The sequence below is a fragment of the Anoplolepis gracilipes genome, chromosome 1 (genome assembly GCF_047496725.1).
Source record: "Anoplolepis gracilipes chromosome 1, ASM4749672v1, whole genome shotgun sequence".
Taxonomy (NCBI): domain Eukaryota; kingdom Metazoa; phylum Arthropoda; class Insecta; order Hymenoptera; family Formicidae; genus Anoplolepis; species Anoplolepis gracilipes.
In genome coordinates, this window is record NC_132970.1 from 16,505,199 (window position 1) to 16,528,944 (window position 23,746).

At 29.7% G+C, this 23,746-nt stretch overlaps 3 protein-coding genes across 4 annotated transcripts; all 3 read left to right on the forward strand.

The window, feature by feature from the left end:
• The first annotated feature begins 341 nt into the window (after positions 1 to 341).
• Gk1 (Glycerol kinase 1) lies at positions 342 to 5,601 on the forward strand. 2 transcript variants are annotated; one of them, XM_072898631.1, is made up of 10 exons: positions 343 to 586; positions 762 to 1,020; positions 1,200 to 1,423; positions 1,501 to 1,707; positions 2,098 to 2,208; positions 2,326 to 2,579; positions 2,713 to 2,918; positions 3,029 to 3,160; positions 3,254 to 3,341; positions 4,274 to 5,601. In XM_072898631.1, the coding sequence occupies exons 1-9, from the start codon at positions 506 to 508 to the stop codon at positions 3,337 to 3,339; spliced, it is 1,560 nt and encodes a 519-aa protein (XP_072754732.1). In that variant the 5' UTR covers positions 343 to 505; the 3' UTR covers positions 3,340 to 3,341; positions 4,274 to 5,601. The 2 variants fall into 2 exon arrangements, with proteins under 2 accessions (XP_072754741.1, XP_072754732.1); XM_072898640.1 differs by lacking the exon at positions 4,274 to 5,601 and having other exon boundaries at positions 342 to 586; positions 3,254 to 3,344.
• LOC140669079 (nitric oxide synthase, salivary gland-like) lies at positions 5,467 to 16,175 on the forward strand. The gene is made up of 14 exons (XM_072898581.1): positions 5,467 to 5,601; positions 6,018 to 6,154; positions 6,226 to 6,388; positions 6,515 to 6,606; positions 7,594 to 7,735; positions 9,234 to 9,373; positions 10,109 to 11,715; positions 11,799 to 11,968; positions 12,230 to 12,440; positions 12,539 to 12,626; positions 12,704 to 12,828; positions 13,068 to 13,213; positions 13,690 to 13,881; positions 13,998 to 16,175. Exons 1-14 carry the CDS (start codon positions 5,497 to 5,499, stop codon positions 14,103 to 14,105), a joined length of 3,426 nt encoding a protein of 1,141 aa, XP_072754682.1. The 5' UTR covers positions 5,467 to 5,496; the 3' UTR covers positions 14,106 to 16,175.
• On the forward strand, positions 16,120 to 23,693 carry Nos (Nitric oxide synthase). Its single transcript, XM_072898566.1, has 14 exons — positions 16,120 to 16,254; positions 17,241 to 17,377; positions 17,461 to 17,623; positions 17,747 to 17,838; positions 18,090 to 18,231; positions 19,199 to 19,338; positions 19,700 to 21,315; positions 21,399 to 21,568; positions 21,764 to 21,974; positions 22,077 to 22,164; positions 22,250 to 22,374; positions 22,560 to 22,705; positions 23,226 to 23,417; positions 23,553 to 23,693. Exons 1-14 carry the CDS (start codon positions 16,153 to 16,155, stop codon positions 23,658 to 23,660), a joined length of 3,432 nt encoding a protein of 1,143 aa, XP_072754667.1. The 5' UTR covers positions 16,120 to 16,152; the 3' UTR covers positions 23,661 to 23,693.
• The last annotated feature ends 53 nt before the right edge of the window (positions 23,694 to 23,746 follow it).

The window sequence follows — 23,746 nt, forward strand, 5'->3', positions numbered from 1 at the left end:
ATTCATAGTGCAGTCTTGACAGGTATAGAGTTTACTACTGTGTTATGTCACTGAGTATGTCACTTCTGATTGGTCAACCAAATGCGACTAGATTTTTGAATGCCCATAATTCCTTCTCCATCTATATTGTTTAAATTTTATTTTACGTAAGATTTAAAAAAAAGCCAATTTCTCAGGATATGAGAGGGAGAGATAAGCGGATTTAATTATACGGTTATCAATTTTAATTATGATATAAACGATATGAGACCTTAATACATATCTTACAATTAATTATTTCTAAAATTGAAAATATATTTATCGGAAATATATATATATATATATATATATATATATCGATAGTTTTAATCTTTATAAATCTTATATACGTTACATAACATAAAAGTACACAGGACAAAGGTTAGACCTTTGTCATCGAGGTTCGAAGTGCATCAATTAACGCAAAGTAACGCTGCACGAACCGGTGACGTGTGACTTTCAATCGTTTCCTGCACAAGAAAACAACATGCCTGAGAACGTTATAAAAAGGACCACTGGACCTTACATAGGTGCTATCGATGAAGGAACGAGTAGCGCTAGATTTTTAGTAAGATTGATTTGAAAATAAAATTTCATCTATGTATATATTTTGACATAGAAAAGAAAAAAAATCGACATATATACACTATAAGAATTGTCACTTGACGATTAAACTGTAAACGAAAAACTAATAACCATTAAAAATCAGTGTATTTTATAATGTTTATTATATTTATGTTTAGGTGTTTGATGTACTACGCAGGAAGGTAGTTGCTTTGCATCAGATTGAAATCAAGCAGAAATATCCTCAAGAAGGATGGGTGGAGCAGGATCCAAAAGAGATATTACAAGCTGTCATAGGATGTATACAAGAAACTGTAAAAAAGATGAAAAAGATGGGTTTATCAATTTCGGATATCAAAGCTATTGGAATTACTAACCAAAGAGAAACAACAGTGATTTGGGACAAGGATACCGGAGAGCCTTTGCATAATGCAATTGGTATAAACAGATAGAAAAATATCTTATTTTTATATCAAATTTTATAATAAATTTCTTGCTGATCCTTATGCATTGCATTTGTAATAATTTAATGTAAATTAATAGAGACTATTTGTTACCAGAAATTTTATCTTACTATAGATATATATTATTAAATAAAATTGTTATCAACTTTACAGTATGGCATGACATGAGGACAACAACAACTTTAGAAAACATATTGGATAAGATCCCTAATAAAACTAGAAACAAGAATTATTTGAAACCTCTATGTGGTTTACCAATGGCTCCATATTTTAGTGCTCTCAAGATACGCTGGTTGATAGATAACATTTCACGTGTGAAGCACGCAGTGGATGCAAAAAAGTGTGCTTTTGGAACAATTGATACATGGCTCATTTGGGTAAATAACTGAGTAGTAAATTAAAAGTAAATAAAGTATTCCAAAGATTATCATCAAATAAATCTTCTCGCATTTAGAATCTCACGAAAGGTCAGTTGCACATTACGGATGTATCAAATGCATCTCGCACAATGTTAATGAACATTGAAACATTAAAGTGGGATCCTTTATTATGCAGTTTCTTCAGTATTCCGCAACATATTCTTCCTGAAATACGGTCCAGTGCAGAAGTCTATGGCTATATTTCAAATCCTGAAGCTCTTGCAGGCATACCTATAGCAGGTGTAAGTATGCATGAAGAGGATTTTACATTATTTTTATTTACTATAAACTTGAATTAACTTTTGTATTAATTTTTAAGACTAGAATACAAGAAACTTCTTCAGAAAAGTTACTTTTGCCGAATATAATTGCTACTGTAATTTTGATAGTTGAATTTTGACTTATTTGTGATTAGTAGAATTATTTCAACTATTATTTCTCTAAACAAAATAATAGATTTATTTTATCAATGTATAGGAAATTCTAATATATATAATAAATTTACTGAGATTTGCAGGAAAATGTTTTCTCAGTGTCTTTAAGTAAATATAATCTTATGTAAAAAATAATTCTTTATGTATACACTTGACAGCATTATGTAATAATTGTTATAATTTTTTTTTGTATTATAGTGTGTAGGCGATCAACAGGGAGCTCTTCTTGGTCAATTATGTCTGAAGCCTGGTCAAGCAAAGGCAACATATGGTACAGGATGCTTTCTACTTTACAATACAGGGAATGTAGTATGTATAAAACATAATAAACAATAAAAAATATGTAAAAAGAAGTAAATACTTCTCTCTTTTTAAATGAAAAGAACGTGCTCTTGAAAAATAATTAATAAAAATTTTACTTTACAGAAGATTGATTCAACGCAAGGTTTAATAACCACTGTTGCTTACAAAATTGCACGATCTCCAGTTGTTTACGCACTAGAAGGATCTGTCGCTGTTGCTGGAGCTGCTTTTTCCTGGCTGCGAGATAATATGCAACTTTTCAATAATATGACACAAATACAAGATATGGCAGAGCGTGTAAAATCTTCTGGCGACGTGTACTTTGTACCAGCTTTCTCAGGGCTGTACGCGCCCTATTGGCAGCAAGATGCGCGCGGGTATTGTTTTTTTATCTTTTCTATTGTTTTCTTTTTTTATTATTTTTTTTTATTTCATAAAAAATTTTAAAATCTCTTTAATAAAACACTCTTTAATAAAGTATCTCTCATTTTTACAATTTAATGAAATCAGAGTAATTTGCGGTATTACCGAAGATACGGAACAGTACCATATTGTACGAGCAGCATTAGAAGCAGTCTGCTTCCAAACGAGAGATATGTTAGAGGCAATGGTGAAAGATTCAGAAACAAAACTGACAATGCTGCAAGTTGATGGCGGTATGACTGTGAATAATTTGTTAATGCAATTACAAGCGGACTTAACGGGGATAACTGTCGGTAAGAAAATATTATTATTAATATCCTCTATATATCGAAATGATGTTACTTTTTTTAATCAAAAATAAAATAATGTTTTAAATAAATAATTATATGTGTTGTGTGAATAGTGAGACCAAACATGGTTGAAACAACAGCACTAGGTGCTGCCATTTTAGCTGCCATTGGTGCAGACTTAATTGATATAAATGAAGTGGATGTGTCTCAAGTAACTAAGTTTTCACCTATGATTGGTGAAAATGGTAAATAGTCGTGTATTTTTTTATACCTAGTTGTAATAATTTAATATTGAAGAAAATAAAATTATTTAATAACATTTGAATGTTTTATTTTAGAGAGAGATCTCAGATATTCCAAGTGGAAAATGGCTATTGAAAGATCCATGAAATGGGATTGTTCTACAACTTTAGTAAATAATTAATCGTACGTATACATATATTTTTATACTAAACATGAGATATTGTGAATGTCTAGAGAGAGAAAGAGAAAATATTATAATATATTATATGATGTTATAGCTATAACATTTTATAATAAATTATAGCTATATTTTATACGTTACATTTAATAGAACCTCGATTTTTCTGCTTTTCCGTATCTTCCATTTTTGACTATAAATTACTTTAATATAAATATATAGATACGTAGAATATATAGAATATAGAATATATATAGAGATATATAGAATATATAGAATAAATTACTATAAATTAGTCACCACAAGTAATTTTCTTAGCTTTTAATTTGTTCTCTTCAGATAGATACATTAGAATAGTCAAAAATAATTTTTGTGAATTTTATATTTACTAATATAATATTTGAAGGATTATCTAAAATTGCATATAAAATATGAGATATAAAAAATATATTTCCATTAAAAAATAAATAATTACTATTGATTTGGAATGCCAAAAATAATGATATTGGAAGAACTATTCTGTATACATTTGTTTTGTCAAATTTATATATAAATTATATTTGTAAAAATTCTATTAAAAATTAATTACTATTGATTTGGAATTCCAAAAATAATGATATTGGAAGAACTATTCTATATGTATACATTTGTTTTGTTAAATTTATATATAAATTATATTTCTTTAAATTTTAAAATTTAATTAGTTTAAAAGTTAATTAATCAGAGATGTTTTTATTTCTGGTGAACTAATCAGTATATTACTAATTAGTATTATTACTAATCAGTAATAATAATAATAATAATAATAATTATTATTATTATTATTATTATTATTATTATTTATATGTATATAAAGTTCATATTGTATTATATGAGATTTATATAGTATTATATAGTATTAGTATATATAAATCAAGATTTATCTCGATAATTACAGTTAAAAAACGAATTGGCCAGATATTAATTGACTCTGTCGGCCAAAGAACAAAGCTTCGATATATAAAGCGGTCATTTCGCGTTCTGACTAGCCATATCACAAACTGACGTGCGTGGCAAGAGCCGAAAAAAGTCGTAAGCTATAATTTTGCTACAACTTTAGATATGTTCAACGATCTTTTTAACTTTTGGAATTAAAATTTTTTTAACTTCTATATTTTGATTTGTTTTATCTAATTATTTTTTTTTTTTTAAAAAACCTATTGAAACGTATATTTTTAAAATTACAATAAATCTACAAAATTATTACTTTTATAAAGATATATATTTTATTCTCGGACAAACAAATTTAATCGTTATTCGAGAGCTTAAGTTTTGTTTAATATCGTCATATATTTTGTAAGCGTATATGTATAACAAAAATGTATATTTTCCTCGAAATTTATTACCAAATATAATATTAATTGGATTTATATAGATAATTATTTTTATATTTTTTAAGAACATATTTATTTTAAATGTTATTTTAAATGTTAATGTCTTTGTGACTAATAATTTAAATTAATTTTAAAGAATTATCTAGAGAGAGAAAAAAGAAAAAAAATTGAGATTGTTCAAAATTTGAAACTTCTTAAAATAGAGAATATTATATTTTTTGTACTTTGGCTATTTATTTCAGTTAGATATAATGTGTATGTGTGTGTGTGTTAAGGCCAGATATAAAATTTGCAAAGTGATCGGTTAGTGCTTAATTGAATTAGCCAAAGCAGGAAAAATATATTTTATAATTATTTCGAGTTTTGACAAATTAGTTCTAATTACTTTATAACTGGCCGCAATTTATTGATTATAATTAATAATTCTATATACATACACTCATATGTGTATATATTTTTATATTATTATTGTTATTATATTACTATTGTTAACTTATTTTTATTAGAAAAAAATAATATAAAAATGACATTGCTAATGTATAAGACATTATGTAGCAAACGTTTTTGCTCCAAACTTTTTCATTTTAACGCAAAAAGTATTATCTATTGATCGATTCTGCAACATTCCGAGGAATAGATCAATGTTACGTATACCGGCACATGTAAGATGACGGCACGTGCGATGTTGTATCATCCCTATGTTCTATTCACTCATCTTTTTTTCTTTATCATCACTCTTCTCTCCAGTCTATTAAGCAAGAAGCAGTTAAATATTCGTGAACACAAGATGAAGGATCACGACAGAACCTGTCAACAAAAAAAACCTACGAAATTGAAAAATATCTCGGACAACACGGAGATATTTGATTCCTTGCATTCAAAATATCTTGAGGTATTTTTTAAAAAACCTTGATTTTGAAAATTGATATAGCAAATAATTAGATATGTTACTCTTTATTAAAAACAATACAAATTGCTTCTTATTAGTGAATAAAATCAGAAGGAATCTAATTATGTATTAAAACATAATATAAAAATCAAAATAAAATTTTTTTATACAGATTCGTTACTTTCTAATTAATTATTCAATAAAATTGAAAAAATTTTTTTAGCTTCTTGATATAATTGAATAAAAAAATCTTAATTAAATTTTTATAAAATCTTTATTAAATTATATATTCTTTATAATGAAATAAAATTCTTTTTGAGATTTTTCAAGCGTATATTTTAATAATAAACATGATAATGAAAGAAGGCTACAGGTGAAACAAATAATTGAAACACTAATGTTAAGCGATTTTTTTATAGAAAACCATTTGCACGAAACAAGAATGTCTCAGTAGCATAATGCAGCTGCCACTTCACGGAAATGAGCCACGTACAAAAGAAGAAATCTTAATTCACGCAAAAGATTTTCTGGAGCAATATTACGCTTCCATCAGAAGGTAAATCTCTTTAAATTATAATAGATCTTACAAGCACTTCAAACTTGCATTTTTGTTTTTATGATTAACAGATTAAATAGCGATGCTCATCGCGCACGTTGGGAAAGTGTGCAGAAGGAAGTGATTTCTACTGGTACATACCAGTTAACAAAAACTGAATTAGTGTTTGGTGCAAAAACAGCTTGGCGGAATGCCGTGAGATGCATCGGTCGTATACAATGGTCAAAAATACAGGTCTATTTCACATCACAACACTTCTTTGTGCTAATTTTATTTATTTTCAAAAAACACTCATTCATGCATATTCGAGACAAAAATTATATAAGTTTGTTAATTTGTTTGTAAAATAAATGTCTATAGGTTTTCGATTGCCGTTATGTTACGACTACAACTGGCATGTTTGAGGCTTTGTGCACTCATCTTAAGTATGCTACAAATAAAGGAAACATTAGGTAAAAAATAATGAATTAATTATTAATTTATTAATAATAAACTAACTAATTACGAGAACATAATCACTAGATTAGTTTTTAAATCGCACTTTTATATAAAAAAGAAAATAAAAGATTAAAATTTAATATTAAAATAACTTTAAAAACAAATTTAATATATATAAATTTTTATATATAAATTTAAAATAAATTTAATTAAATTTAATACATATATTCTGCGAAGTTTTTTTATAAATATAAGGTGATTTCAAACGTAATTTTGTGTGCCGAATAAGAATCTGGCAGCAAAAATTGCTTATCATATCAGGTTTTTGAGATAAATGGGATAAAAATGGAACAAAAATAACAATTTTTGCAACTAGATTCGTATTAATACACAAAATTACATAGGAAACTACCTATAATTCTCAAACAACTTTTAACATCATTAATTTTATAGATCTGTTATAAACAGAATGTTTATTCTTTGGTAAAACATGGAAATGAAATTCTCAAGGAATTTTTTTGTACCTGGAAAAATTAGAAAATTCTCATGGATTATTATTAGGACTTAGAAGATTTTTTAAATTCTCTCTTTGATCATTTTGTTCTTATACTGTAAACAATCGGCAATCTGTTTATCAAAAGCAGTTTCCTCTAGTGCATTTGTAAATCTAACACTTGAAATTTAAGTGGATTGTTTCTTTGTATAAGTGAAAACCATTACAAAACGCTTACAGTAAAACAAACTTATTTTAAACAATTGCACGAAAAAAATCTTCAAAATATCAAGAGAGAGTGTCTTGCGCCAAATATCGCGCAGAAAACAATGGCGTGCAATAACAACGAGACGCACCGTGTTCTCTTTACCTGGAATTTTGTATAAAAATATCTAGAAGATCAGGAATTTGAGTAGACATCGTGTATAATTTAAATAACTTTAATATTACTAATAAATTTAATATTAATTCTTTGTTAACTTATAAGATATTTAAATATTTTTTTCAGATCTGCAATAACAGTATTTCCGCAACGCATCGATGGGAAACACGATTTCAAAGTATGGAATAAGCAATTGATTAGTTATGCGGGATACAAAAATCCGGATGGCACTATTCTTGGAGATCCTGCTTACGTGGAGTTAACGGAGGTCAGAATACATATATATATATATATATATATATATATATATATATATATATTCATATAATGTATATATACATATACATTATATATATTTATATATATTCGCAAAATTACTACATTTATTATTTATTAATTTATTATATAATTTATTTTATACTGAATGTCTAGTATTAGATTTAATATATTGAATATCACGCATTATACCCTATGTTTAATTTTTCTGGTATAAATATTGAAAAAGCTAAACGAAATCGAACTAGGATTATGGGACAAAATGAGAGTATTTTAACCCGCGCGTTACAAGTTACAAATAATGCAAAACGATTTTAATGCTATTTCCTTTGCAAAAAACCTAAAATTATTTATTTTAATTAGCTTTTTATTTTATCCAATAAGGATCTTAAAATATTTTGTTTTTAAGCGGAAGTTTTTTTAATTCTCCGATATAAGAAAGGTATATATCTATAATATACATGATCCGTAAAAATGCCACCTGAAAAACATTGATAGTGCGAATCATTGCGTCTACATTGTCTCGGCGGTCTCGGTTATAAAAGAAAAATTCATTGTTTTAATGTGTCGACTAACAGCTATTGTTTCGTACGTTTATATTATGCCGATAAGATTAATCTTGATGACTTCAATATTGGACATCATTGCAAAGAATGTCGAGGCTTGCATATTAGAAATTATCACAGAAAAGAAACTTATTACTATTCTAATATTATAGCGAGCTAAGATTAAAATTGAACATAAATAAATATAACATAACTTTTTAAAATAAATATATATAAATAAATATATATATAAATATTATAATTTAAATAATACCCTGTTATTTAAATGAAAAGAATATACTTTAGATAGTAGTAAATGTAAATCATTAAAGATAAGAAATTTGGCGGTATTTTATAATTTTAAAGGAACTTGTTGATTAATTTGATAGTCCACGTATAGAGTTACTTAATTTTATTTTTATATATTGTTGAAAAATTATATTAAAAGATTTAGAGTTTAAAATAAATAAAGAAAATAAATATAAACAATAAATTTAAAAAGTATACACTCAGAACAGAAAGTCACAATAATATCAAAATACATCAAAATGATTAAAAAATGTTCGAAAAGTGAATTTTTGTAGTCATATTCTCGTCATTTTGACATCATTTTGACGTTATTTGTCATTACTTTGACACTATCGTGATTTTCTGTTCTACTTGGGTACATAAGTATAAGTAAATATATAAATTTAAATAAAAGTCCCATTTTTAATTGTTGTTTCAAATATAGCATTTTTTCTTGATAAACAGAGGAATTTGCAAAATATTTAGTGTTGAAATTTAAAATTGTTAAAGACACGATAACACACGATTGTATTAGATCTTAAACTCCTTAACAATCTAAAAACGAAGAATATTTCTAACTTTTTGAAACACAAAATCGTCTCTATAAGAAATGCATTTCAAAAATAATATAACAAAAACAATATTTTGTTTCAATAGCTTTGCATGAAATTAGGATGGAAAGGAAAGCGAACTAGATTCGACATATTACCGCTTGTTTTATCCGCTAATGGACATGATCCGGATTATTTCGACATTCCTAAAGAGCTAGTACTCGAAATACCCATAAGTCATCCTATGTAAGTAGTTATATTTTCAGAGAAAACTTTAATTTCATATGTTTAATTAGTTTTCATTTATTACATAAATATAATTATTATGCCGGCATTATTTTATGTATAATGTTTATTTGCATTTTTTGCAAATGCACTTTTTAATTATATTAAAAAATTGACACTGCCTCAGATTACATGATTTCTCATTTCTGGTATTATGATATCATAATTCAATATAAATACATTGAGAAATCAAAAACTTTAACATTATGCATTTTCTTTATAAGCGTATTTAAATTCTTAAATGAGGGGATGATAAAAAAAAGGAAACTTATTTAAGTTTTCATAAATCTTCATTTTGAATTTTATTAATATATGTGAAAATTTTTATTTTGTTAGCAATGTTTTCTTTCTTATCAATACCTAAATACTAATTTTCTATAAGAATCAGTGACTGATTTTAAACTTAAATAATTTCTCAAACGTTAGGAGAATTGTGCTTGAACTTTTTATGGCTACTCAAAAGAAATAGTACAAAAGTCAAAGTATAAAATTTTCGTACTTTTGTTAATGTTTTGATACATGACCAATACATCCTTTAAAGAAGCAAATCTACTTATGATATAGATTAAATAATTTGCTGTTCTCTGAAATAAAATATCACTCAGATTTGTTCTGCTAAATTCAGGAGTTATATGCGGCGTTGATTATATTATATACTCCAAAAGAAATAATATCTCTATTGTATTTGGATAACAGGTATGACTGGTTTGAGAAATTGGATCTTAAATGGTTCGCTATACCGGCCGTGTCTGGAATGGTTTTCGATTGTGGAGGTTTAGTGTTTACTGCGGCGCCTTTCAACGGCTGGTACATGAGCAGTGAAATTGCATGCAGAGATTTCTGCGATGCTCACAGATATAATATGCTCGAACCAATAGCGAAGAAGATGGGCCTAGATTCTAGGACAGCCACATCGTTATGGAAAGACAAAGCAATGGTGGAGGCTAACATCGCTGTATTGCATAGTTTTCAGATAAGAAATGTGACGATCGTTGATCATCATACGGCTTCGGAATCTTTTATGAAGCATCTTGATAACGAGATGCGTTTACGGAACGGATGTCCCTCAGACTGGTTGTGGGTTGTGCCACCGATTTCTGCATCCGCAACGCCGGTATATCATCAGGAAATGTCGCTCTACTACTTGAAACCTGCCTATGATAACCAGGAACCAGCGTGGAAGACTCACGTATGGAAAAAGGGGCACGATAAAAAAACGACGACGAAGAAGACAAAGAGAAAATTTTACTTTAAGCAAATCGCGAGAGCCGTAAAGTTTACATCCAAGTTATTTGGACAGGCGTTATCGCGTCGAATAAAAGCGACCGTATTGTTCGCTACGGAAACCGGTACATCCCAGATGTATGCGGAAAAGTTGAGCGAATTGCTAGATCACGCTTTTCATTCTCAGGTACTTTCAATGGCAGACTACGATATTGGTAATATAGAACATGAAGCTCTACTGCTAGTGGTAACTTCCACTTTCGGGAATGGCGATCCACCGGAAAATGGGAAGGTCTTTTCGCAAAATTTACACACGATGAAGATAAACGATGTTTGCAACAACAGCGAAAATAAAGTAAATCCGGCGACTTCGAATTTATGCATTAAAGCGTGTAACAATCAAACGTGCGGATCAAAGAAATTAGACAAACTGGATTCTCTGCGCGGCTATACGACGGCCTTGCAACCTGAAGAAACCGTCGGACCTCTCAGCAATGTTCGGTTTGCCGTCTTTGCGCTAGGCTCGTCGGCGTATCCAAAATTTTGTGCGTTTGGTCGTCACATCGACAACCTGTTGGGCGAATTGGGCGGAGAACGATTGACCCGAGTGGCAGAGGGTGACGAAATGTGCGGGCAGGAACAAGCCTTCCAGAAGTGGGCAGGTGACATTTTTACGGTCGCGTGCGAAACATTTTGCTTGGATGACGACGATACGTTGGCGGAGGTGACCCTGTCCGTAGGTTCCGAGACGCTATCTGCAACTACAATCCGTTTCGTAGAAGCTGATCCGCAACCGATTGTCAAAGCATTAAGTAAATGTCACAACAAAAACGTGACTATGTGCAATATGCTGCGAAGGATCAATTTGAGCGGCGACACGTCCAATGGAACAACCTTGCTCCTGGAATTAGATGACATAGTTGGCATGGATATCTCTTACAAGCCTGGGGATCATTTAGCCGTATTTCCCTGCAATCGAGCAGAACTTGTGGAGAAAATTTTGCGACGTGTAAAAACTATCTTTAGCGTTGATACACCAGTCGAGTTACAAATGCAGAAGCAAACGCATACTCCTAATGGTCTTGATCTAATAAAAAACAAATTATTTCCTTTTTCCTCTCTCTTCTATTATCATATAACTAATAATAGTGATTTTTTCCAGGCATTGTAAAAACATGGACACCTCATGACAGATATTTACCAAACTCTTTAAAGATGCTGTTAACTCGATTTTTGGATATCACGACACCACCTACGCAGAATCTATTAAGATACTTCGCTTTGATAGCTACGGATGCAAAAGATCGGGCGCAATTAGAACTTTTAACCTCTGTAAATATATAAATATGTAAATGTACATAAGTGTAACTCTATTTGTCGAAGCTCATCAAGATTTTGGAATAGTTAAAAGAATTAAGATTTGACGTTAAAAATATTCGAAAAATAAAAGATAAACTATATTATTTAAATATCATTAATATGTAAAATTTAATATTATCATACTTTAACTCTAAAAATATATTATTTTACTTCAATTTAAAAATATTCTAAAAAAACATGATACAAAACTTGAAAAATATCTCCTTGAAATAGGATCCTGTAGCTTACGAAGATTGGAAACGTTGGAAGTTCCCTAATTTGGCCGAAGTTCTGGATGAATTCCCATCTGTGGTTCCGTACGCTCCGTTGCTCCTGCTTCATCTAACACCCTTGCAGCCGAGATTCTACAGTATTTCGTCATCTCCTTCCGTGCACCAAGGACAAGTACATCTAACAGTCGCAGTTGTGCAATACCGAACACAAGGTAGCTTATTCTTTTCCTTTCTTATTTTCATTTCCTTCTTTATTCATGTTATGATTCATATACATCTGCAATTTTTAATTATAATTTAATTATTCTAGACGGTTCTGGACCAGTACACTTTGGCGTTTGTTCCAATTATCTAAATGAGGTATCTGAAGGGGAACTGCTATATGTGTTCTCTCGAAGGTAAACTATTTCAAAATTTTATTAAAGATTATGTGAAAATGTTTCGTCAAATATATAATAATTAATTAATATTCAAGCGCGCCAGGCTTTCATATGCCGTCGGATAATAAAGTACCAATGATATTGGTGGGCCCAGGTACTGGAATTGCTCCTTTCCGAAGCTTCTGGCATCACCGATTTGCTCAGATGAAACTTCATCAAAGTACATATATTTTGTTTGGATACATCCATTAGTTTCACATACTATATATATTTCAGAGTAATTATATGCATTGCTGTAAAAGAACTAAATAATTGTCGACAACAGTTGTCTATGGTATAAATAGTTGCTATCTTATAGATATTTATAAATGGTTTATAGGTTTATCATTGTTTTTGAAATTGATGGTTATATTTTGAAAACAACATTCGGAAGTTATTTTTCGAAAATTATATTTATAGATCAAACGTTTGGGAAGGTTTGGCTATTCTTTGGCTCTCGTCGAAGAAATTTGGATTTGTACAGACAAGAGAAGAAAGAAATGTTGGAGGCTGGTGTCTTGGATAAAGCATTTTTAGCATTGTCCCGAGAGCCTAATGTCAAGAAGGTAAAATAATACACGTTTCTTGTATCCAAGAAAATAGCTGGAAGGAAAAAGCGTGTGGAAATAAAATACTACTTTTAAGAAGTTTTGAATTCTCTCATGTATTGAAATATTTCAATTCTTTCAGTCAAACAAAATCTTTGAAAGCTATAGATATACTCATCTGAAATTCAAGAATAGTTTAAACCAAGCAATGACATAATAGATTTAAGGCAAATAACTTAACAGATTTTACACTTGATCTTGCAAAACAAAGCCTCGATCAATATTGGAATCAATTCAGATTTGTGAATATATATTAATATTCCTTGAATTCTAGATTTATCTTATCTCAATGTAATTGCTCCCTTCGATCATCTCATTTTATCAATAATGAAAAATAATCAATAATATGATAAGTAAACAAATTCACAAACTAACAGATATGATTTATAATGGTAAAACATAAACTTATAAGTTGCATTTTATATGAATTTTAGACTTATGTGCAAGATTTCATGCAAGCGGAAACATCTCAAATCTATACAATGATGGTTAATGAGCGCGGACATTTCTACGTTTGCGGAGATTGCACAATGGCGGAAGATGTCTATCAAACTTTGAAAAAAATTATACAAACGCGTGGCCAAATGACGGATAAGGAAGCCGAAGCGTACATGTTATCGCTCAGGGTAAATTTTTCACTCAGTATTACTTTTCTTATCATATATGATATTTATACACAGCAAATAACTGTGCTACAGAGATGCAAATTGTTTCATTTATATGAAATAATTCGATCTTTCAGGATGAGAATCGCTACCATGAAGACATATTTGGCATAACATTGCGTACAACTGAGGTACATAATCGATCGCGTGAGACTGCTAGGAATCGAATGGCTGCCGAATCATAAAGATAGCAGGCTAACAAAGCACGATCCAAATAACTTGTGTTTGAAAGCCTGTGTTATTGCATCAATAATTAATAATCACTGCATAGTTCCATAGTTCCTTAGAAAATCTGTTTTATTTAAAGATAGAGCATAACAGTGATTTTTTAATCGCTAAAATATTTATCTACTATTAGATCCGCACATTTATCCACTATTAGATCTTTGGTTGTACGAAATATATTACACTGATTACACATATTTATTGTGCACAATATAATATAGGACAGATATAGATACTTATTGCTTTTATCTGATTTTTCTTTATAGTTATAGAAATGTTCTGGTTGTGGTTTTTGACTGATATGAACTAACAGTTTCTTTATTTCAACTGTTATCTTTTCAGGATTCAGATTCTATAAAAAAAAAGTTTGAGTCTTAATTTAACATAATTTTGCAAATTTTCAAATCATAAATTAAACTCACTTCTCTTTCTTTTGGAGAAATACGTGTACAATTCATGATTATGTGACAGTGGTAAACTGAAAATGTGCTCTTCAGTTTCTCCAGATGCTCATTTATTTGAGTATCTCGCGAGTCAATAATTCATTTATAAGCTTAATGAAAATAATAATAGTTAAAAGAGATTTAGGAAGAAAACCATGAAAACATTTTTTGAGGCTAAATTCCAAGTGAAAACAAGGATGTACTATAAACAAAGTTACATGTATATGTATATTCTAATTGGATTTCACTTGGTGTTCTGATCACATCATAAACCAGCGTGCATGACAAGAAAAGACATAAGCTATATTTTTGCTACAACTTTAGACATATTTGATAATTGCTTGTTTTTCAAATATAACAAACATCATTTTTTTATTTATTTTGTCCAATTTATTTTTTCAGAAAAACTATAAAATGTATATTTTTAAAATTAACAGTTCTAGTGACTTACTTTTCAGATATATTTATATAAAGATATATTTTATATATTAAATTATTAATTTGCTTATTAAATTATTAATTTGTTTATTAAATTAGTAAATTAGTAATTTTGTGTATTAAATTATTAAATTAGTTTAATCATTATCCGAGAGCTTAAGTTATGTACAATATTTATATATTCTGCAAGCACACACATATATATATATATATAGCAAAAATATTTATTTTCCTTGAAATTTATTATCAAATATAATATTTTTAAATTGAATTTATATAGATATTTATTTGTTGTTCTTAACTTTTGCAACATATTGTCTTATGCACTGTAAATGTTAGTATTTTGAATTATGATTATCTTAAAATTAATTTTAAAGAATTACCTAGAGAGAGAGAGAGAGAGAGAGAGAGAGAATTAAACATTGCTCAAAATTAGAAACTTTTGAAAATAGAGAAGATCATATTTTTTATGCTTTGGCTATTCAGTTTTAGACTTTAATATGTATGTTATGGCCAGATATAAAATTTGCAAAGTGATTGGCTAATTCTAAATTGAATTGACTAAAGCATAAAGAATAATATATCTCTTAATTATTTCAAACTTTTTGGCAGATGAATTATGGCTTTAATTTGTTGATCTTAATTATATATATGCATATATATTTATATTATATAATATATGCATATATATTTATATTATATAATATATGCATATATATTATATTAAATAATATATGCATATATTATTATAATATATATTACGGGAAAAGTCTTTATTGTTTAATATATATTATATATATTATTGTTGTTATACTTATTATTACTAGAAAAATTAAAATATAAAAAATGACATTGCTAATATAAGACATTAATAAATTGTACAAACCTCATTTCTGCTTCAAATTTTCATTTTAATGCAAAAAGTTTTGCCTGTTGATCGATCGCGCAACATTCCAAGGACAAGCGGAATGGATCAATGTTGCACATGCTGGCGCATGTGAGATGACGGCACGTGAGATGCTGCGTTGTGTCATCTCGGTGGCCTATCCATTCATCTTTTCCTCTTTGTCGTCACTCTTCTCTCTAGTCTGTTAAACAAGAAGTAGTTAACACTCGTGAATACAAAATGAAGCCTCACGACGGAACGCCTCAAAAGAAGCCTACGAAATTGAAAAATCTTGCGGACAAGACAGAGGCGTTTGATTCTCTGCACATAAAACATGCCGAGGTATTTTTTTTTTAAATTTTTATCTTTGAGATTTATCGCACAAATAATTGGAAATGTTAGATTATTCTTTATCGTATATAATACATCAGTGTAGTCTTATTGGTGATAGAGCCCAGAAAAAAACTGATTACGTATTAAAAGGAAATTATAAGAAGTCAAAAATATAAAATAAAATTTTCTTATACAAATTTATCTATATGTAAGGATATATGAAGAAAAAAATCTATAATTCTCTCTTGACATAAATAAAATATTAGTAACTTTTTTCTTATTTTAAGCTTGTTTTATTTTTAATGATAAGATACGGGGTCTATATTTGTTTTATAAAAAAAAAATATATATATATATATATATATACATATAAAATTTATTTAGTATATATATATATATATATATATATATATATATATATATATATAATTTATAATTTTTATATATATAATTTATTTCAATTATACGTTTAATTAAGATTACATTGATTCTTTTTATTCATACTTTGATTATTGATTTTGTGATGCATCAAATGATCGATGAATAGTGTAATTAAAAACACTTTAACAAATATGCAAACTCTTTTAAGTAAAATTAGGCTAACATTTGAAAAATAAAATTATTCGAAAAATTTTAATTTTTTTGACAAGTAAAATATATAATACCTAATATCTTGAAAGATTATAGGTAATTTTAAAATTAAATATCGAGTTTGAAAAAAAACGATATAAAAGATATAAGTGTCTAATTTTTTCAGGATTGATGTTTTCAAAAACGAAGCTTTGTATGAAAAAAAAATTATTCCATATTTTTTGTTTCATATAGAATCGTTACTTTCTGGTGTGTAATTAATGAGTAGTTAACTTAGTCACTTTTAAAATTCTTTTTATGAAGATTTTTAATCCACTTTTTAATAATAAATATAATAATGAAAGTAGTATAGTATATAGTTGAAATAAATAATTGAAACAATAATATTAAATTAATTCTTATAGAAAACCCTTTGCTCAAATCAAGCATGTCTCGGTAGTATAATGCAGCTGCCGGCTCATGGAACCGAACCACGTACAAAAGAAGAAATCTTAGTTCACGCAAAAGATTTTCTGGAGCAATATTTCGCTTCCATCAGAAGGTATATTCGTCTGTGTAAATCTCTTTAAATTATAATGGATCTTACAAATTCAACTCGCATTTTTGTTTTTGTGATTAATACAGATTAAATAGCGATGCTCATCGCACACGTTGGGAACATGTGCAGAAAGAAGTGATTTGTACTGGTACATATCAGCTAACAGAAACGGAATTGGTGTTTGGTGCAAAAATAGCTTGGCGAAACGCTGTGAGATGCATCGGACGTATACAATGGTCTAAATTACAGGTCTATTTCACATCCTAACATGTCTTCTTCACCTAACAATATTTTTCAAAAAAAAGCACTAGTTTCAGCATATTCAAAAAATTTATATGTTTATTAATCTGTTTGTAAAATAAATCTCTGCAGGTTTTCGATTGCCGTTACGTTACGACTACAAGTGGCATGTTTGAAGCTTTGTGCAATCATATCAAGTATGCTACAAATAAAGGAAACATTAGGTAAGAAATAATGAAATTAATTGAGTGAAAATAATAATCACTTTATTCTTTCTTAAATCACATTCTTACGTTAAAGACATACACGATTTAAATTTAATTAAATTTAAAAATTAAAAATAATTAACTTCAAAATAATTTTAAAAATATTTCGTTAACTTTAAAAATAAATTTAATTCCATTGAAGTTTAAAATAAACTTAATATCAAAATTATCTACAATTGTTACTACAAAATATTTAACATTTTTTTCAGATCTGCAATAACAGTATTTCCGCAACGCACTGATGGAAAACATGATTTCAGAGTATGGAATCAGCAATTAATTAATTACGCGGGATATAAAAATCCAGATGGCACTATTATTGGAGATCCTGCTAACGTGGAATTTACGGAAGTCAGAATACATTATTTATATATATATATATATATTCATAAAATTCTGCATTTTCTTATTTTTTACTGAATGAGTCCTATTAGATTAATATTGATGATGAATATCTTCTCTCAAGTTTAATTTTTCTAATATTGAAAAGACTAAACAAAATTAAATTAGGATTACGGGATAAAATGAGAATAATATTTTAACCCGTGCGTTACAAATTATACAAGTTACAAATAATACAAAACGGCTTTAATGACGTTTCTTCTGCAAAAGAAGAACATTTAGCTTTACATTTTGCTCGATAAAAATTTCAGAATATTTTGTTTTTCATTTTTCGATACAATGAAAATATACATGCATTTAAAATATATAACGCTCGTATAAATATACCATCTAAAAAACATTGTTAATGCAAATCGTTGCATTTACATTGTTTTAGCGACCTCGACTATAAAAGACAAATTCTTCTCATTTTAACGTGTCAACCAACAGCTATTGTTTCGTACTTTTATGATATGCCGATAAGATTAATTGTGATGACTTTAATATTAGCATCATTGCAAAGAAAATAGAAACTTACATATTGGAATTATCACACAAAAGAAATTACTATTCTGAAATTTTACAACGAATTAAAATTAAAATTGAGTGTAAATAAATATAATTTTAAAAAATATAAATATACATATAGAGACCATAAATATAAATAATAAATTTTAAAAGTATATAAATACATAAATGTAATTAAAAATTCCATTCTTAATTATTGTTTCAAATATAATACAAGAATTTTCTTCAGAAAAGGAGAAATTTGCAAAATATTTCAATGTTGAAATTTAATATATTATGATAACATACGATTGTATTACTCCTTAACAATCTATAAACAGAAAATATTTCTAGCTTTCTGAAATACAAAATCTCCTCTATAAAGGAATACAATTCAAAAATAATGTAACAAAAGCAATATTTTCAACAGCTTTGCATGAAATTAGGATGGAAAGGAAAGCGGACTAGATTCGACATATTACCGCTTGTTTTATCCGCCAATGGACATGATCCGGATTATTTCGACATTCCCAGTGATCTGGTACTCGAAATACACTTAAGTCATCCTGCGTAAGTAATTGACATTATTTTTATGTTATATTTATTTACACTTTTTTTCAGTGCATTTTTTAATTTTATTATATTTTACGTATATATAATTATATTATAATTATATTTATTTAATTTAAATTATATAATTTTTTAATTATATTAAATGACTGACATAATTTAATAAATAAGTGTATTCAGAGTTTTGAACGCCGATAAAAAAGAAAAAAACGCACTCAAAATAGACAAATCTACTTATGATTAATTTTCTTTTTTCTGAAATAAAATGTTCGGATTTATCTTGTTTAATTCAAGAATTTATTCGCGTTTATGACATAATTCCAAAAAGAAGTAATATCTGTGTTGTATTTGAATAATATAGATACGACTGGTTTGAAAAATTGGGCCTCAAGTGGTTCGCTGTCCCGGTTGTATCTGGAATGGTTTTCGATTGTGGAGGTTTAGTGTTCACCGCAGCACCTTTCAACGGCTGGTACATGAGCACTGAGATTGGTTGCAGAGATTTGTGTGATATTCACAGATATAATATGCTCGAGACAATAGCAACAAACATGGGCCTAGACACTAGGACAGCCACATCATTATGGAAAGACAAAGCAATGGTGGAGGCTAACATCGCGGTACTGCATAGTTTTCAGATAAAGAATGTGACGATTGTGGATCACCATACGGCTTCGGAATCTTTCATGAAGCATCTCGAGAATGAGATGCGTCTCCGAAACGGATGTCCCTCAGACTGGTTGTGGATTGTACCACCGATATCTGGATCCGCGACTCCCGTATTTCACCAAGAAATGGCACTCTATCACTTGAAGCCTTCCTACGATAGTCAGGATCCAGCATGGAAGATTCATGTATGGAAAAAGGGTCGTGACAAAAAATTGACGACAAAGAAGCCAAGACGGAAGTTTCATTTTAAGCAAATCGCGAGAGCCGTGAAATTTACGTCCAAGTTATTTGGGAGAGCATTATCACGTCGAATAAAAGCGACCGTATTATTCGCAACGGAAACCGGTACATCTCAGATGTATGCGGAAAAATTGAGCGAATTGCTAGGTCATGCTTTTCATTCTCAGGTACTTTCGATGGCTGATTATGACATCAGTAATATAGAACACGAGGCTCTACTGCTAGTGGTAACTTCTACTTTCGGGAACGGCGACCCACCGGAAAACGGGGAGGTCTTTGCGCAAAATTTATACGCAATGAAGATGAATGACGCTTACATCATCAACAGCGAGTCATCCAAAGTGAATCTAGCGACCTCGAAATCATTTATCAAGGCCAATAGTCAAACAGAAGTGAGCGGATCGAAAAAATTAGATAGGCTGGATTCTCTACGCGGTTCCACGACGGACTCGCAGACTGAAGATACCTTTGGACCTCTCAGCAACGTCCGGTTTGCGGTATTCGCGCTAGGCTCGTCGGCGTATCCAAATTTTTGTGCGTTCGGTCGTTATGTCGACAATCTGCTGGGCGAACTAGGCGGAGAACGATTGGCCCGTTTAGCTCAGGGTGACGAGATGTGCGGACAGGAACAAACTTTCCGAAAATGGGCGGCCGACACTTTTGCGGTCGCGTGCGAAACATTTTGCTTAGATGATGACGATACATTGGCAGAGGTGGCATTATCCCTAGGTTCCGAGGCATTGTCCGCGGCCACAGTTCGCTTCGTGGAGGCTGATCCGCAACCAATCGTCAAAGCGTTGAGCAAATGTCACAACAGAAATGTGACAATGTGCAATATGCTGCGAAGGACCAATTTGAGTGGCGACACGTCCAGTGGAACAACCTTGCTCCTGGAATTGGATGACATAATTGGCATGGATATCTCTTACAAGCCTGGGGATCATTTAGGTGTATTTGCATGCAATCGAACAGATCTTGTCGAGAGAATCTTGCGACGTGTACAGTCTAACTTTGACGTTGATACACCGATTGAACTTCAAATGCAGAAGCAAGCACATACTCCAAATGGTATCTATTTAATACAATTTTCTGTATTTCTTTCTTCCTCTCGTCTTTATTATCATGTAACTGATAATAGTGATTTTTTTCAGGAATAGTAAAAACATGGATACCTCATGACAGATATTTAGCCAATTCCTTAAGAATGCTGTTAACTCGATTTTTGGATATCACGACACCGCCTACGCCGAATCTATTAAGATATTTCGCTTCCATAGCTACAAATGCGAAAGAACAGGCGCAACTTGATCTTTTAACCTCTGTAAATATGTAAATACGTAAATATATAATGTAGTTTATCCAAGCACATCATAATTTCGAAAGGGTTTAAAAAATTTTAAATTTAGAAATATTTAAAAAACAAATGAAAAAATATATTACTTTACTATAATTTAACTAAAAATATTCTGTACGAAAATATGATACAAAACTTGAAAAGGAAATTTTTTTGCAATAGGATCCGACAGCTTACGAGGATTGGAGACATTGGAAGTTCCCTAACTTGGCCGAAGTTCTGGATGAATTCCCATCTGTGACTCCGTATGCTCCGTTGCTCCTGCTTCATCTAACACCCTTGCAGCCGAGATTCTACAGTATTTCATCATCTCCCTCTGTGCACCAAGGACAAATACATTTAACAGTCGCAGTTGTGCAATACCGAACACAAGGTAGCTTATATTCTTCTCTGTCCTGTTTTCATTTCCTTCATGCTATGATTCATATACATCTATAATTTCTAATTATAATTATAATTTAATTATTGATTCTAGACGGTTCTGGACCAGTACACTTTGGCGTTTGCTCCAATTATCTGCGAGAAATAGCCGAGGGAGAATTGCTATATGTATTCGTGCGAAGGTAAACTGTGCATTACAAAATTTCGCTAATTAAACAGTATGTGAAGATGTTTCATCAAATATATAATTATTGATTAATATTCAAGCGCGCCAAACTTTTATATGCCGACGGAAACTAAAGCCCCGATGATACTGGTAGGCCCAGGTACAGGAATCGCTCCTTTCCGCGGTTTTTGGCATCACCGGTTTGCTCAGATGAAACTTGAGCAAAGTATGTATATTTTTCTTAGAAACACCAATTAGTTAATTAGCGACAATTGTCTATGGTATAAATTGCAGCAATCGACATACATATATAAATCTCATTTATAAATGGTTTATAGGGTCATTGTTTAAGATCGACTGTTATTTTGAAAACAACGTTCAGAAGTTATTTTTCAGAAATTATATTTGCAGATCAAACGTTTGGGAAAATTTGGCTGTTCTTTGGCTGTCGTCAAAGAAATTTGGATTTATACAGGCAAGAGAAGAAAGAAATGTTGGAGACTGGTGTCTTGGATAAAGTATTTTTAGCATTGTCCCGAGAGCCTGGTATCAAGAAGGTAAAATACACATATATATATATATGTTCTTTATATCTAAAAAAGAAAAGAACTAGAAGAAAAAAAAGCTTGTGGATGGAATGCTATAATACTTTTAAGAAGTTTGAATCTTCTGTACATATTTTGAAACATTTGAATTCTTTCATATAAAATCTTTGAAAGTTATAGATATTTATCTAAAATTCAAGAATAATTTATTTAGACTTATTTAAATAAGCATTTTGCAAACATAAAAAATAACTTTACAAAGACTTGAATCTTGCAAAACAAAACTTAGATCAATCACTAGAATCGATTTAGATTCGTGAATACTTGTATATTGGATATTGTTTCTTTCCATGTTCCTTGAACTCTAAATTTATTTGATTACAATGTAATCGTTCCTATCACCACTCCTATCCACATTTTATCAACAAAGAAAAATAATCAATAAATATGATAAGTAGACAAATTTATAAAATAATATATGCTTTATAATTGTATAACATAAACTTATGTTATATTTTATACGAATTTCTAGACTTATGTGCAAGATTTGATCCAAGCAGAAGCATCTCAAATCTACACAATGGTGGTACATGAGCACGGACATTTCTATGTTTGCGGAGATTGTACCATGGCAGAGGACGTCTATCAAACGTTGAAACAAATTATACAAACGCGTGGCCAAATGACAGACAAGGAAGTCGAAGCTTACATGTTATCACTCAGGGTAAATTATTACTTATTATTCTTTTCTTACTATATCTCTCTGCTATTTATACACATAATATATGATAATAAACAAGCTGGCATATAAATAAGGATATAAATAGTTTTACTTGTATGGAATAATTCTCTTTTTCAGGATGAGAATCGTTACCACGAAGACATATTTGGCATAACATTACGCACGGCTGAAGTACATAATCGATCGCGCGAGACTGCTAGAATCCGAATGGCTGCCGAACCGTAAAGATATCAGGCTACCGAAGCACGATCTAAATAACTTTTGCTTAAAGGCTTGGGCTATTGCACCAATAATTAAAATTACTGCACTGG

Excerpts from the sequence above, each read along its gene's own strand:
- Gk1 (XM_072898640.1), top strand. The coding sequence starts at position 506 with ATGCCTGAGAACGTTATAAAAAGGACCACTGGACCTTACATAGGTGCT. Across the intron at positions 587-761 it reads CGAGTAGCGCTAGATTTTTA|GTGTTTGATGTACTACGCAG; the intron begins GTAAGATTGATT and ends ATTTATGTTTAG. Across the intron at positions 2,580-2,712 it reads TGGCAGCAAGATGCGCGCGG|AGTAATTTGCGGTATTACCG; the intron begins GTATTGTTTTTT and ends TAATGAAATCAG.
- LOC140669079 (XM_072898581.1), top strand. The coding sequence starts at position 5,497 with ATGAAGGATCACGACAGAACCTGTCAACAAAAAAAACCTACGAAATTG. Across the intron at positions 7,736-9,233 it reads CTTACGTGGAGTTAACGGAG|CTTTGCATGAAATTAGGATG; the intron begins GTCAGAATACAT and ends TTGTTTCAATAG. Across the intron at positions 12,829-13,067 it reads TCAGATGAAACTTCATCAAA|ATCAAACGTTTGGGAAGGTT; the intron begins GTACATATATTT and ends TTATATTTATAG.
- Nos (XM_072898566.1), top strand. The coding sequence starts at position 16,153 with ATGAAGCCTCACGACGGAACGCCTCAAAAGAAGCCTACGAAATTGAAA. Across the intron at positions 17,624-17,746 it reads TACAATGGTCTAAATTACAG|GTTTTCGATTGCCGTTACGT; the intron begins GTCTATTTCACA and ends AAATCTCTGCAG. Across the intron at positions 21,316-21,398 it reads GCAAGCACATACTCCAAATG|GAATAGTAAAAACATGGATA; the intron begins GTATCTATTTAA and ends GATTTTTTTCAG.